Source organism: Chenopodium album, chromosome 14 (genome assembly GCF_948465745.1).
Source record: "Chenopodium album chromosome 14, dcCheAlbu1.1, whole genome shotgun sequence".
Taxonomy (NCBI): domain Eukaryota; kingdom Viridiplantae; phylum Streptophyta; class Magnoliopsida; order Caryophyllales; family Amaranthaceae; genus Chenopodium; species Chenopodium album.
Window position 1 is genome coordinate 24,373,923 of NC_137847.1, and position 15,478 is coordinate 24,389,400.

General features: G+C 40.8%; 1 protein-coding gene across 1 annotated transcript; it reads right to left on the minus strand.

The window, feature by feature from the left end:
• Positions 1-13,075: 13,075 nt before the first annotated feature.
• Positions 13,076-13,735, minus strand: LOC145577924 (uncharacterized). The gene has a single exon (XM_081635342.1). It carries the CDS (start codon positions 13,733-13,735, stop codon positions 13,076-13,078), a length of 660 nt encoding a protein of 219 aa, XP_081491468.1.
• Between the last annotated feature and the right edge of the window lie 1,743 nt (positions 13,736-15,478).

Consider the following 15,478-nt stretch of genomic DNA (forward strand, 5'->3'; position numbering starts at 1 on the left):
TAATTTGATGGCCATTTATTGCTCACGTATTCACTTCTATGCTTGCATTGAAAGATGAGGTCTAGTTGTGAGCCTTTTCTTATATGATTGTGCTAAATTCCTCTTGATTACAGTTGCAATAATTAGGTGAGAATTCCCAATTACTTGTGCCTTAGTGCTTTCTTGGACCAATCGAAAGACAAACTCGAGTTAGTAGTCTACTTTCCATCGTTAAGACTTGGTTGGTGTAGACACCAAACTGTGTCTCCCCAAAACCAAACCTAGTGATGAGTACTTTTCACGTCATTTGATTATCGAACGAAGTGAAATGTGAAAGAGTCTCGTGTTTCCTTTGTTTTTAATAAAAATACTTCTTTCTGTTTTCGAAAATATTTCTTTTCATACCCTACTTATGAAAAATGTCCAACCCAATTTAATTTGGTCCATGATACGGGTCCAATAATAGTGTAGTTTGATAGGGCTCGAAAAGAGCTTTCCAACGATATATTAAACGATATATTATAAGCCCAATTCCGATGAATAATGAGGAAGTTATGGCCCAAATATTAAATTGGATATTAAATGAGTTTTATGGGTGACCCAATGATTAAGTGGAGGGTCCATTAGATATCATTCCTAAAGTCATTAGAAATTACTTTAATTTTCTAGAATAATCTAGAAGGTTATTTTAAATTCTAAAGAGATTAGGATTAATAATTATATAGAAAAGATAAAGGATTTTAGTTGAAATAAACAAGTGTTTTAAAAAGGGTTTAATATGATTATCAATGATAAAGTACGAACTCTAATTATCCAATTAAATTGAAAAAAGGATTCCGTACGACCAATTTTTATCCCGCAGCACCATCGCGCCGCGATAGGCCTGTCGCGCCACGATGGAGCCATCGCGTCGCGATGGAATTGTCGCGTCGCGATGGGTGCAGTTTTACTTCGATTGGAATTCGATCTTCTCTGATCGTTTCCGGATGTTTTTCTCTATAAATAGGGTCGTATTTTCCCGTTTTCAATCACCAAAAATCATCAACAATCATCTTTTTATTCTTTTCTCTCTCAAAGATAGAAGCTTATTCTTTCCCCCTCTTTCTAAACCTTCCCTTTTCAAAATACAACATTCGTCCACCACAAGACTTAGACACACATAGCCAAGCTCGAAGTTTTTTTCGCCCTAGACGTGAAAGGTTAATAATTTCTGAGGGTTTGGTCCCAAATCTCTATTTCAATTATTTAAATTAAACGTTTGATTTAATATATTTTTATTGAAGTTACTAATGTGTGTATTGTTTTGATTGAAAGAGATACGAGGCAACAAAGTGAGTATTTTTATTGCTCTATGTCTTTTGAAAGCATGCCTAGATTAGTTTAATTCCTAGTATCATGTTAGGATGTTATTTATTGCATTCTAGTATCATGATTAGGTTGCTTCCTATTTCTTTTATCATGTTAGTATCATGCCTAGGATCTTGCTAATAACATTATTATGCTTAATTGAGATTATTATGATGATGATGATTTGTTGTATCAATATATTATGTTGCTTGATATTATTGTTATTGCTTGATTACGCCCCCTCTTGTAGGTTTAAAGGGCATTTGCACTTGAAATCACGCTTAGTAAGATAATTAATAATTTTATTTAGGCTAATGTGATTTTAATTCAAGTGATCGCCGATAATAGATTTATTTGTGCATTAATATTCAACCAACATAGATTAAACAGGTTTAGGATTAATATATTGATTGTATGTTAGTCAAAAAGCGCACATGAATATGAGAAGAATAATGTAGAGGCCTATTTAGGGCAGGTTCAATCTCTTTTAGGTTGGATTTGTACCTTCATCCCCAAATATCCAGCCATGGTTCAGGACCACTATGGAGTTAGAGATCTCATGGGTCGTGAAGGGGTGTAACCTTCACCCTGTGAACGGTTTACAAGTTCCTAAAACTTGTTGGCGACTCTTTTTCTTTATCTTCCTTCCCTTTGGATGCCACCATGCGTAAGTGTATGATCATAGTGGGGCTCAAGTGTGAGATGCTTGAAATATTCCCTACAGTTGGCCTATCTTGTTAGTTGAGTTTGGTTTAGGAATGCTTAGTGTTGTGGCTTCAAAAGAATGCAATGTTGAGTGCCCTTCCTATCATCCAATTTGTGTTCATGCTTGCTTATTGTTTTGATTCGTTGGTTTGGTTGGTGTCGATTCCTATTTGCCCCTAGTGTTTGTCTCCATAGTAGTTATTTAATCAGAACCCCCAATTTGTGACCGAACTAGCTTACAACCGTTTCATACTTTAGGTGTTCTTTACCCATTCCCTGTGGATACAATCCTCTACTTACCCTAGACTTGTCTTAGGTTAGTTTATGTAGAAATAGTGTTTGGCTTGAAGGTGATTGTCAAACGATCGATTATTCCTCTACCAAGGATATTATACGGTCAATAAAGGATATCATCCAGCCAGTAGAGGATATCATCCAACCAATAGAGGATGTCATCCATCCAATAGAGGATATCATTCATCCAATAGAGGATATCAAAAACCCGTTGGACTGACAAAACATTTGGTCAGTCCGGACTGATGCAATACCTTCTCAACAATCAATTATCAATGCATAATTCAACCAAATTATAAAGGGCTTTCTTACTAGTCGACCCCTTATTCACCGAATCAAATTCCTTGAACTCGGTCTTGGGCTTGAAATACTCGGTCATAAAATACGATCCGACTCTAATATTTTTGTAGTGGCTCAATAAGCTCGAGAATCATTATAAATCTACAAATTCCTACAAAATAATACCAACTCTACAAAGAAAACGTATATTAGTAATAAAAATAGCTCCGTAGAGCTCAAATAAGTACAATTATGACCGTGGGACCGAGAATAAAAACATATATAAAATAGGCTCATCAAACTCCCCCAAGCTAAACCTTTGCTTGTCCTTAAGCAAAGCCACAAATAAATAAATCAATACTTCACTCCAAATACTTTTCAAATCAATAAATATAATTCAAGGTAAATCCGAAAAACATGTACCAAAGTCAACCAATCAAATCCATCCAACTACCAATCTTCCCTAACTGTCAACTAGAGCAAACCACAAGAGAAAATAGAATTCAAGACTAGTGCTCACACACTCGACTCTCATTTATGTAGCGAGTAAAAGATGTACTCGATCGCTCTCCAACCACTCCTTTAAATGTGAACTATGCCCTCCCAAACTCACAATACTCGTATGTTTAAAAAGATAAGCACTTAACCTAAATAGTCGACTTGGAATATGTCAAATCATTCTTTGCATTGATAAACAACTAATTTCACATTCACACGACTCTATGCACAAGGTCAGAAGGTCTTCAAAGCTTGTAACGTAAGGCTAGGGTAAAAGGGTAGGAAATATTTGGGAAAATGTGACACCAAAGCCATGCTTAAGGGAGCTAAACCCTAATAAAACCTAGGTCAAAAATAAATAATGACCATAAACCTCCAACATAACTCAACTTAACTCCACAAAAGTTCACCAAACAAACCAATTCAATATTAACAATATTTCAACACTTACAATACATCACTCATACAAAATATAAATTTATAGAATTTGAGTGAACAAATTAAACAAACTTTGAACTATTCTCTTTTTTCTTTATTTTTTTTTCTTTTGAATAAACTTCAATTAGAACACTTGAACATTGATACAATTTTTCTTTTACTCCTTTTTTTCTCTTTTTAATCTCACATTGGAATTTTCAACTTTTGAATACCTTTTAAATTTTTTTTTTCCAAACCACAAAATAATATAAGAACAAAAAACTCCTCATATTCACCCACATTGTGTAAATTATGTGCACACTACAACTCCCTCACCTCACTCACTCATAGTTCCCCCAAGCAAAGCTTGGGACTAGTAACCAATGGGGCTTAAATATGCTTGTAATCTGGCTAAATAAACAATGAAAGGGCACAAGCAACAACATGGGTAGCAAGAAGGGAACAAATGTATCTAAAATCGTCTGAAGGCCACCTAAAAGAACAAATGCCTTCGTCCTCCTCAATGTGCATAATAATGGGTCATACAAACATTACTCAAAGTTAAAGACCAATACTCAACTTCATTGACATACCAGGAACTAACACAAATTCCTTAGCAAATCAACTAGTCAAGCACTATCTTCACAAGTAGTTGACAAAATTGACGCATGTTAAGGTTTTAAAGCAATCTAATATCAAATCATGATCAACTAATCCACAATATTTATCATAAAAACCCAATAATCAAAACAATTACAAATTTTTTTTATCAAGGTGCACATGGAAGCATGATTCATAATTCATTGGAACGTATTTTTGGATTTTTTTTTTTAAAGCAATAAATCTAACCTAGAAAGCAATAAAATCTATACTATGAAAGAAATAAAACTAAACTAAGAACACCAAAGAAAATAATAAAATAATTATAAAAAAAAGGAAAGAAAGAGTACCTATATATACAAGAAATTCCCCCCAAGCTAAATCAAACAATGTTCTCATTGGCTTAAAGGGAATTTAGTAATCCAAGTGACTACCCCTCATTATCAAACTCGTATCCACCACCATCCCAAGCATTGCAATGCATTACCTTGGTACAATTTTAGACAAAATAGAAACAAAGTGTTAGTAAGAAAAGAGGCAAAACCGAGTCAGATTCACTAATTTTCTCATAACCTTTTTTATACAAATGATATTGAAGTGATTTGAATTTCATTGGAAAGTAGACTTGAAGATATTTCCAACGATAGGTCACACACAAAATTTCGTTAAGAAACGCAAAAGTTATGGCGTTTTAAAGTTGTCCAATTTTGCTAACTCGCTCTTGCGCCCGACCGTGCGAGTTTAGCCCGACCGGGCCCATCTCCATGGTATGATGAAGTGGTTCTCGCCTACTTGCTGTACGAGACTCGTTTTTTGCCTTATTTTTCTTCGGTTTTTCACTTGATTGAGCAAACGGCACCCGATCGGGTGGGACTTTCACTACGGGCTCATTTTTTGCAACTTGCTCATTTTTCTCCACTTGTTCATCTTCAAACCCAAGACCTACAAAATTTAGAGCTTTTTCTATAGCATCCACTTCATCTTTCCATGTATTAGTTTTTCCTACGGAAGACGCAACACAAAATATTGCCTCTAAGGGATCTTTAATGAGAGCTTGAGGCTTATTAGAAAAATTATTTACATCAACCACACAAACACTATAACACTTTTCCTCTAACATGGGGATTTTAGGGACATTATTTAGATTAAAAGTAATATTATTGTTCTAGGTGTGGATCCAAGGGTTTTACTAGCACGATCTGGGTCCCGTCGATGACCTGCGCAAGGCAGCACCCGTAAACTGCCCTTAGGGGTGGCTCGAGGAACCCCCCTCCGATGATTAAGTTAGAGTGTGTTTAGAGAGAGAAAGTGTACTTAATGAGATATAGAGAGTGTAATAACTTGTGTGTCTAACCTCCTTTTCATTGTACTCTGTCCTCTATTTATAGGTGTACAATCTCCTTTGTGGAGAGACATACTTGGTCAACCTGTGGGCTGACTCTGTCAGGCAAAGGAACCCCTTCAACTATTCTTCCAGCAATGAGTGCGCACCCCGAGGGCCAGTCTGGGAGCCCGGTGATAGCTCAGCAGGAGCTATCATATACAACTAGCCCCTCAAGAGGTGGTATGAGGTCATTCATGCCAGCTCTTGCTTGCGCGGTGAATCCTTTTTAATGGTTCTGGATGGAGGAAATAGCTCAGCAAGAGCTATCCCCTACAACTAGCCCCTCAAGAGGTAGTATGAGGTCGCTCATGTCAGCTATTCTACGCGCATGGTATTATCGTCTGTTGCTCAACGGGTCGTGTGGATAAACTTCCTCATGTGCCACTAGCCCCTCAAGTCTCTGGATTGACTACGCAATTCTGAGACTTGAGTGGCCATGTTGTAGGTTGGTGGGGATGCGTTGCATTTGTGCTTGGTGATAGTGGCTTTTTTCTGCCTGTGGCGTGTACGTCTTTTTGTGTAACAGGGGTTGTTTTAGCTCCTTCCTGGTGATTCTAGAGGGATAATTGATTTTCTGGGGGGAACTTGAATGGTTCCTTCCGGGATTTGAGACGTGACAAGCTTGTAAGGAGGAATTTCGATTACTCTCGTTGAAGTCTGAGAAATGACGAGCTTGCAATGCTGAAGTCTGAGAAATGACAAGCTTGTAGGGAGGAATTTCGATTACTCCCGCTGAAGTATGAGAAATGACGGGCTTGCAGGGAGGAATTTCGATTACTCCCGCTGAAGTCTGAGATTTTTTTTTTTAGGCGGGAACAATGTTTTGCATGAGTGGAACACGTGTTGGCTATCTGAATGGTCAGTTTATTTTTACTGAAGTGAAATGGTGGTTTGGCTTTATTGCTTGGCTCAACCGCCTATTTATCCCCCCATTAAATTCACTGTCTCCCTTTCTTTTTTTTTTTCCTTCTTCATTTTTTCATCTTCCCCTTTCTTTTTTCTAATTTCTCGCTCTTCATCTTCTTCAAAGACACGCGTCATTCCTCTATTGCCATTGTAAGTTCTCGTCTCTCTCGTCTTCGTTCTTACTTCATTTTTTGTTTTGTTTGCTCATTTTCACTTATTCTTCAGTTTCACTGAATTTTCTTGCTTTTTGGTTGCAGTTTGAAACCCTGTTCTCCGTTTGGTTTCTTGGGTCGCCATTGTTGTTGTGCTTCATTGCTTCTGCAACCTCTTGTCATAAATGTACTTACTTTGCACCTTTTCTTGTATGTATATGCCCAATTTTATTTCTTTTTGTATTTTCTTCCGCAAAATTGCGTCTTTGCTCAATTTTGATTGTCTTCGTCCAATTCATTCCCTTCTGTTGTTGTATTTGTATTCTCAATTCTTTCTTCCAATTCTTGCGTTGCTTTTCTGCACTCGCTCTTTTGGGATTAGACTTATCTTTCGTTTTTGGCACCCTATTTTCTTCATCTTCTTTGGGGGCTTTTTGTCTTTGTAGATCTTTTTTAGGATGTCTGACGCTTCTGACAGTCAAAACATGAGTGAGCCTCTTGTGGCCACTGAGTCAGGCTCTCCTTCAGAGTCATCTCACTCAGGTGAGCGCTCTGCGCGCACTTCTTTTGTTTCCCCTGTTTCCCCCCTTTCCTTTACAAACTGTTATGCCTTTCGATTGTCTTCCTGCTGCGGGCAGGGCGAGTACTGCTGCTGCTCCTCCAGCTGTATCTGAGTCAAGTAGTAGTTGCCCCGCTGAGGGCAGCGCTTTCGGTCCTTTTCGGCCTGGACGACGTCTTGATTTCTTTTACCCTTATTGCGAGCGGGAGCTTATTCAGGACGGGGTACCTGTACGCCATCTCGCTCGTTTAAGGAGGCGTGCGATGTGCCATGAGATTTTAGCTAACATGGTCAAGGCTAATCCCCCTGATGTTTCTCTTGTTAGTCCCATTCCCTGGCTGATGTGAATCGACTTGACCATTATGTAGTGCGGGGTGGCAATGCTATAACTTCTTCACCATCTCATTCTCCAGCTGCGAATATGAGTGGGGTGGCTGAATCTCCTAGTGAGAGTGCTTTTTATGACTGTCACCCCATTTATGTGGAGGAGCCCGTTAAAGAGGGCAAACCTGAATTCTTTCAGGATGAAAGGCTTCATGGCCCCAAGAATTGCGTGATGGACTCCAACTAGCGTAAAGATATAAGGAAGTTGGACCTTGCTGCTGTGGGGCAGAAGTTCTATGGTTTTGGTCAAGGCTACAAACTAGTTTTTCCAGCAAAGGGCTCCAAGTTATCTGCTCCTCGTACTGGTCATATTGCAGTCTTTGCTTCTTAACTGGACTTAGACTTGAGATTCCCTCTTGACCCTACTTTGCATAAGGCCTTTCGGGCCTTTAACCTTTGCATTGCTTTGCTGCATCCTGCTTCTCTACACACATTGATATGCTTACTATGGTTCCTGCGCTTTCGAAGGTATCTAGAATCACTACATCTGTTCAAATCTCTGATGAGCCTAAAAAGGTCATCTTCTGGTTTCGAATCTAGGTGGTATTACGTGGCTCCCAAAGAGGGCCAAGTTTTGTCTTACCCAAAACTTGGTCGTTTTAGGGACTGGACTGGCAAGTTTTTCTGGGTTGCACTGCCTTCTTCTTTTGCTGTGCCACGCAATTTCAGGAAGATTCGCACAAATATGGTTGGAGTTACTGTTTCCCCCACTGAAGCTGCTCGCGAAACAGACGCTTTTGACATGCTGCAGGGAGCGGGCATAGGTGATGCTAAGTTTCCCAAGTATTGGCTGCCTAACTCCTTGTACATTGTGGGCAATGCGCAGCTTTCTGCTATGCGCTTGTGTTCTACCCATGAGCCTGGTAAGCCTTGTTATTTATTCTGCCTTTTTTTTAAGCGTTTTTCTCTCTTTGCTTTTGCTTATGCTATGCTCTTATGTCCTTTATTTTGTCTCTTTTGCTGCCTGGTTTTTAGGTTATGACAAATTGGATAGGAGCATTCTTGGGCTGCAGGATAACTGGAAGGACCCTCTTACTGCTACCCTTGATAATCCCCCTGAGCTTTTTGAGACCTTGGAGGTTTATGCTGGCTCTTTGAAGGGTGAAGTTCGCTTAGCCCCAGCTGAACTGTGGGCTATTTGTAGACACCTACTTTTGGCCTTTTATCCCGAAAGGAAGTGCGATGATGTTACAAAAACCCGTCTTCATGCTAAATCAAAGTTGAAGTGTTTATGGACTACGAAATGCATTATGAAGTAAGTTAAAACTCATATTTGAGACCAATTTTTCTTAGAGCCTTGTCCGATTACTATTATGCCTAAAACGTGCTCATACATGTTTAAACTTGATTAATAACGGACCCTAATGCGGCAAATGCAATGATTCGATCCAATGGATCTTACATTGTTGAAAACTAAGCCAAACAGATAAACCAACCATCATATTTTCGTGCATGGTCTATATTGATGGATAGCCCTTTCAAAGAGCTTTCCAACGGTATATTATAAGCCCAATTCCGAGCTAAAACGAAGAAGTTATGATCAAAACACTAATTAATCGTTTAAACTTTTCTTTTATTGTTTAAATAACATTAATTGATTAATTAGTGTTGTTTGATCACTTTAAACAAAATTTTAATTAATTAATTCACATAGTATTCTTTCGTTAATCAAGACTAGAATTTGATAAATAATTGATTGTTTTATCACTTAAGACAATGCGAATATTGTTTATTTTGTTCTTTTCACGAATTTGATTATAAAAGAATAACGACATTCGTTGCAATGTAATCCATATGTGATTAATGTTTGTAAATAAAATCAACTAATTTAGTTTTAGGTGTCACGTTGCATATATTGTTTGGTGATGAAATTGTGAAAAAGGAAGAGCTAGTAGAGGGGCCGCACTAGAGCTAGAATAGCGATTCCTCCCTAAAAGGAATGTTATTTTAGTACCCTCGCTCCCGAACTCATTTGTGGTACATGTATACCAATTTGGGCATGGGTAAACTAACTATTCGTGCTAAATATCCCTTGAACTCTACTTGGGAGAAAGGCATGAATGAGGTTTATGAGTTTTCCTAAAATTCATTGGCGACTCCTTACTTGTTTCTTATAAAAGCGTAATGATAGGATCAATTCTAAATCAAGGTCCCCCAAACAGTCAGGAATTCAAATCCTAATACACCCTAACAAGTGTAAAGTCCTAGGCTTTAAAAGGGCCATGGACATTTAAGGAGAAGGATCCCCTACGATGGGTAAACCCTCCTTACATTGTTTTTGGCACTGTGACCACTGCTAATCGTGCAGGGTCTAGTCGTGCTGAAGCTGAGCCTTCCTCTTCCACTGTTAGGGGTCGGCAGGAAACTTTTCCAACACCCAGGGAAGTTACCTCAGGGTCTGAGGCGTTAGTGGCTTAGGGTGCTTCTCCTGAGAAGCGTCCTGTTGTGGCTTTCGGCCAGGTGGCACCTCAGACTTCTGTGGTAAAAGAACCACTGAATCAAGTTTGATGATTCCAAAAATAATGCTGACGACTTTGCTGACAGCGTTCTTAAGTTTCCCGCGGAGGAGGGTGAGACTACTGCTGCGGTGGGTGAGAAACCCACAACTTCTGATGAGCATGTTTTGCTCTATTGTCCCAGCATTGGTACTACCATTGCTGCTAAGGACGCTACAGGTCCTTCTATTGAGGCTTTTGATTTTCAGCTCCCAAATGAGACTATTATGGATCTACCAAAGATTCCAACTCGCCCTTCTAGGTTGCGAGGCCGCCTGCGAAGCGCTAGCATGGGAGGGCACTCTCAGCCTGGGGGTTCACACAAGCAGGATCATCAAGTTATTAATCTGGAGGATGATCCTGTGGCCTCTCCCTCTGCTGATGTTGATGAGCCTGCCGCTAAAAAGGCCCGTACTTCTTCTACTCTTGATCCTTTTGCTTCTCACTATGCCAACACTAGGCTTCTTGGTGAGAACACTGTTAGGAAGACTGGCACCCAGAACTCCAGTGAACTTAATAGCTTCATTCACCAGTTCTTGGGTGATGCTTTTGAGAACCCACTCTCTACGACCTCAATTTCCGCTGGAGGCACTTTTATTCCTACTGGACCTATAGAGTTTGGGGAGGTTCCCATTGATGTTAATCTTCGCCTCTGTTGTGCCTTGCTGGGACTGAGAATGCTCCATTCCACCCCTTGATGAATGTTAGGGCTGATAAGTCCTTGTTTGTGGATAACCCACAGAACGGTGGCACCTTGGGCTATCGTCTCACTCAGGGCATTCGCCTCCCTGTTGATTCTACTAGCAGCTCAGTCAGTCTCCCCGCTGCCACTGCGTGCCATGATCTGTAGAAGGTTAGCTTTTATATTTCTAGCTTTTTCCTTTTGCTTTGGTTTCCTCCTTCTGCTTATTTTCTTTGCTTTTGCCTTAGCTTGCTTTTCCTTGCTCTTGCCTTGGCTTATTTTCGTCCTTCTGTTTATTTGCAGCTTACCAAGTCTATTGGCGACTTGGCTAATGTCTTGCTTACAGTGGAGAAGGAGTACCATAACTAGGGTTGACCCTTTCTCAGAAGGATAAGGAGATTCAGCAAGCTCGTTCTGAGAGGGGTGTAATGGCTGGTGAGGTGACTCCCTTGAGAAAGAAGGCGGATGCCCTGCAACTTCAGCTGAGAGAATTCTAACTCACCAAGACAAAGTTAGCGGATTACAAGGCTAAGATGGCTGATCTGCGGGCTGGATGAGGGAATGAGCTTGAGGCTGCTAGAAAGGAGGCACTTAGGTCTTTTGTGCTTTCTCCTGCTTTTGTTAAGCTGCTCGCTAATCGCCATGATGGAGGCTGGGAGGCCGCAGCCCACTGTGTAAGCGGTCTCTATGGTGGGAGTGAGGAGCAGCAGGCTCATTTCAACACCTTTTGGGCTAAGGTTGAGGTTGTTGGGGAAGCTGACCTTTTTAATCTGACTGCTAACCATCCTCGCGTTGCTAACTGCAAGGTCCCCAATCATGCCGTGCTGAATTTAGAGGTGCCTTTATGCACTGATATTGCTGTCGCCATTGATGTGGAGACTTTAGCTGATGAGCAATAAAGGTTTTGGCGACTGTCTCCCCCTTCCTCCAGTGGTTCATCGGAGTTTCCCTCACCTAGGTTTGTAGTCACTAGGTAGCTTTTGTTGTTGTCTTTGGGGTGTAAGCTACCAAATATTGTATTTTTAGTGTGCTTTCCCATAACACTTTATTTTCTAACTGCTGGAATTGTCCAGCTTAACTTGAATTCTATGTTTTTCTAACTATTTTGCTGAATGTTTCCTCATCCTGGTGGATGGGGGTTCAGCTTTGTGAATGTTGTAACTTTCCTGCTAAATGTTTACTTTGTCTTGGTGGACAGAGGTTCAGCTTGTTAGTATATGCGTTTGATAACTTCTCTGTTATTTTCCTTATTGCTTATCTTGTTGCCTGTATGCTTGTTCAAACATGCTGCAGGGCCATGGTGTAGTTGCACCTAAACCTTAGCTTAGCAGCCCCTTTATTTTACCAAGTGAAGCCTCGTAGGTTGGGTTTTTCCTGTTGCTCTTACTCTTACTTTTTCTTTGACTTTGTGCCCTCACTTGGCTGTATAGGGCCTTCCTATCTTTTGGCCTTTTATTGCACTTGGTGGGAGCTTTCCAAATTTTATGCCTTTCATCTTGTTTATGATGAAGGCTTGTACGTTGTGTCTTCTACTTAGTTTTTGTAGAGACTTGCTTGCATACCATTTAGCTTGCTTGGTTGTATCCTGTTTGTATGTTGTTCAGCTAGTATTGTTGTGACTTATTCATGTCATCCAGCTTGTTTTGCTGCTTGCTTTTATGTCGTTCAGCTTGTTTTGCTCCGACTTACTTATGTTATTTAGCTTATTCTGCTGCGACTTATTTATGTCATTCAGCTTGTTCTACTGCGACTTATTATTTTATGCATCTTACTTATCTTTGTAGGAGCTTATTGCTGGTCCATCTCCTCTTTCCCTCACAAAAGAGGTGAGCTGGGTGGGACCAAGAGAACCTTGGTGATGCTTGCTCATCCTGCCCCTTTGCTTTTCGTTCGCCTTTCCCTGCTCAAGTTCAACTTTCCAGGCCTCCCCCTCAGGCGTCCCCGAGGTGGTGCCCTGTTTTACTTTGATCAGGCAAGTTGAACTTAGGGAAGTGTGCTCTCTTTTGCCTAATGATGTCTTGTTGCACCTTATTGTGATGTTTTCTGCCTTTAATATTTCTATGGCATTTTCTGCATGTTAGTGTGCAATGCTAAAGCATAACTCAACAGATAAACATGTTTAAACAAGATCACATGGTATACTCCTCACGTAGAGGCTCATATTTCATTGAATTCAAATGGCTTAAGCTTCCTTGATTAACATATCATAATCTTAAACAAAGTTCTTGCATAACTTAAACAAAGTTTTTTTATTTCTATTTAGCCATTTGCCTTTTAAATAAATTATTTCTTTAGCACATCTGCGTTGAAACTATTCCTTAAGACCTGACCTTCTTGATCTGCAAGGAGGAAGGCGCCTAGCCCTACTTGCTCATGGATGATGAAAGGGCCTTCCTAGTTGCATGATAGCTTTCCATGTTGGTTTCCTCTCCCTATTGATGTTGTCCTTTTAAGAACCAGGTCTCCAGGCAGCAGTTCTCGGTGCTTGACTCTCTTGTTGAAAGCCTTTGATATTCTTCTTTTTTGGGCAGCTAACTTAAGGGCTGCTTTTAGCCGCATATGTGGCAGGAAATCCAGCTCCTCCAACAAGCGCTTCTTATTTCCTTGCTGCTCATAGTGTTGGATTCTCAGGCTACGGATTTGCACCTCTACTAGAACTACTACGTCTGCCCCATAAGCCAGGGTGAAAGGACTTTTTCCAGTAGACTCCTTATCTATTGTTCTGGTTTCCCATAATACCTCTGGGACTAGGTCAGCCCAGAGGCCTTTGTGTTCTTCTAACTTCCTTTGCAAGGCTGTTAGGATCAGCTTGTTTGCTGCTTCTGCTTGGCCATTGTTCTGCGAGTGGCAGACTAAGGCGCTTGCATATTTGGTGCCCATCTCTTTAAAGTAATCCTTGATGGTGTCACAGTCAAACTTACACCCATGATCAAAGACTATGCACTGTGTCACCCCAAATCTTATTATGATGTTCTTCCATATGAACGTTCTCACTTGGACTGCTTTTATGTACTTGGTGGGCTCAGCTTCAATCCACTTGGTGTCTACTGCCATTATGAGATACTTTCTGCCCGCCGACACAGTGGTAAAGGGTCCTAATATGTTCATTCCCCACTGAGCGAATGGGATCGGGCTGAGAATTGGGGTCAGATCGTTTGTTGGATAATTTATGACTGGAGCATACTTTTGGCACTTTTCACACTTTTTGACGTATGCTAAGGCATCCTACATCAGAGTTGGCCAGTATGCTCCCCTTCTAAGCACTTCAACCCCCAAGGCTTTTTGATTTTTTCCGCCAATGTGGTTGGCGCAGATTCCTGAGTGTGCTTCTTCTATGATTTTTTCCTACTCCCATTCTAGAATACACCTCGGCAGTGGTTTTGAGAAGCTCTTTTTGTTGAGCTCCCCGTTCATCACCACGTACAATTGGTGTCCTTTTTGACTTTCTTGTCTTGTGCGTCATCATCTGACAGCGAGCCATGTACCTTGTAGGTCAGTATGTATGTGAACCATGCTCGCTGCTGCCTGGTGCAATTCACCTGCTTGCTTTCTACGATGCTGCTCTCTTCTAACACTTCCACCATGACCATCTTTGTGAAGCTTTGCAGGGTGGAACTGGCTAGCTTTGATAATGCATTAGCTTGGGAATTTTCTGCTCTAGGGACCAAGTCTATCTGAAAATGAATTAGTTGAGCCACCAGCTCTTTCACCTTGGTTGTGTACTTTAGCATTGTAGGCTCTTTAGCCTCATACTACACCTTCAGCTGGCTAGCCACCAGTTGGGAGTCAATCTGCAGGTGCACTTTTCTAGCTCCTGCTACAATACTCATTCTCAAGCCTGCTAGAGTTGCTTCATACTCTGCTTCGTTGTTCGATGCCTTGAACTTGAACATAATGGCATACTCAAATTCATTGCCTTCTGACGATGTTATTATTATTCCTGCTTCGCTTCCCGTATGGGATGAAGATCCATCCACTGCCACTTTCCAAACTCCAACTTCATCTTCTTTTTCTTCGTAAGAGGCTTCCACTATGAAGTATGCTAAGGCTTGAGCTTTGATAGCTGCCCTAGGCTTGACCTCGAATTCATATTCAGAGAGTTTTATCGCCCATTTCAAGAGCTTGCCTGAGGCGTCCATTTTCTGCAGGGCCTTCTCTAGTGGGTGATTTGTGAGGATTTGAATTGTGTGCGCATCGAAATAGGGTTTCAACTTCCTTGCTGTTGTTACCACTAGGAAAGCCAGCTTTTCTACCAATGAATACCTCTGCTCAGCCTCTGTCAGTACGTGGCTTACAAAGTATACTAGTTTATGCTGTTTCTGCCTTTCAACCAGGAGAACTGACGCAATTGTTTGTATTGAGGCGGAGATATACAACTGTAGCTTTTCGCTCAACTCTGGGCTAATCATGGTTGGGAGCTCGGTCAGATGCTCCTTGATCCCCTCGAAAGCTTCTTTTTCTGTTGCACCCCACTTAAATTCTCTGTTTCCTTTCAGCAGCTGGTAGAATGGTAGGGCTTTGTCAGCTGACTTGTTGATGAATCAAGTCAGCGCCACCATTCTTTTCGTCAGCCGCATGATATCTTTAGTGCACTTTAGCTCTGGGAGGCTTAGTACTGCCTCCACTTTCTCCGGGTTGGCATCGATTCCCCTCTCACTGACCAGGAAACCTAGGAACTTCCCAGAGCTCATCCCGAAAATGCATTTCTTTGGGTTAAGCTTGATATTATACTTATTCAGTGTGGTAAATGTTTCTTCTAGATCCATGATATGCCCCGCTTGCATGACACTTTTGACA

Bases quoted from the DNA above. Each gene is read 5' to 3' on its own strand.
- LOC145577924 (XM_081635342.1), bottom strand. From the start codon at position 13,735: ATGGCAGTAGACACCAAGTGGATTGAAGCTGAGCCCACCAAGTACATA.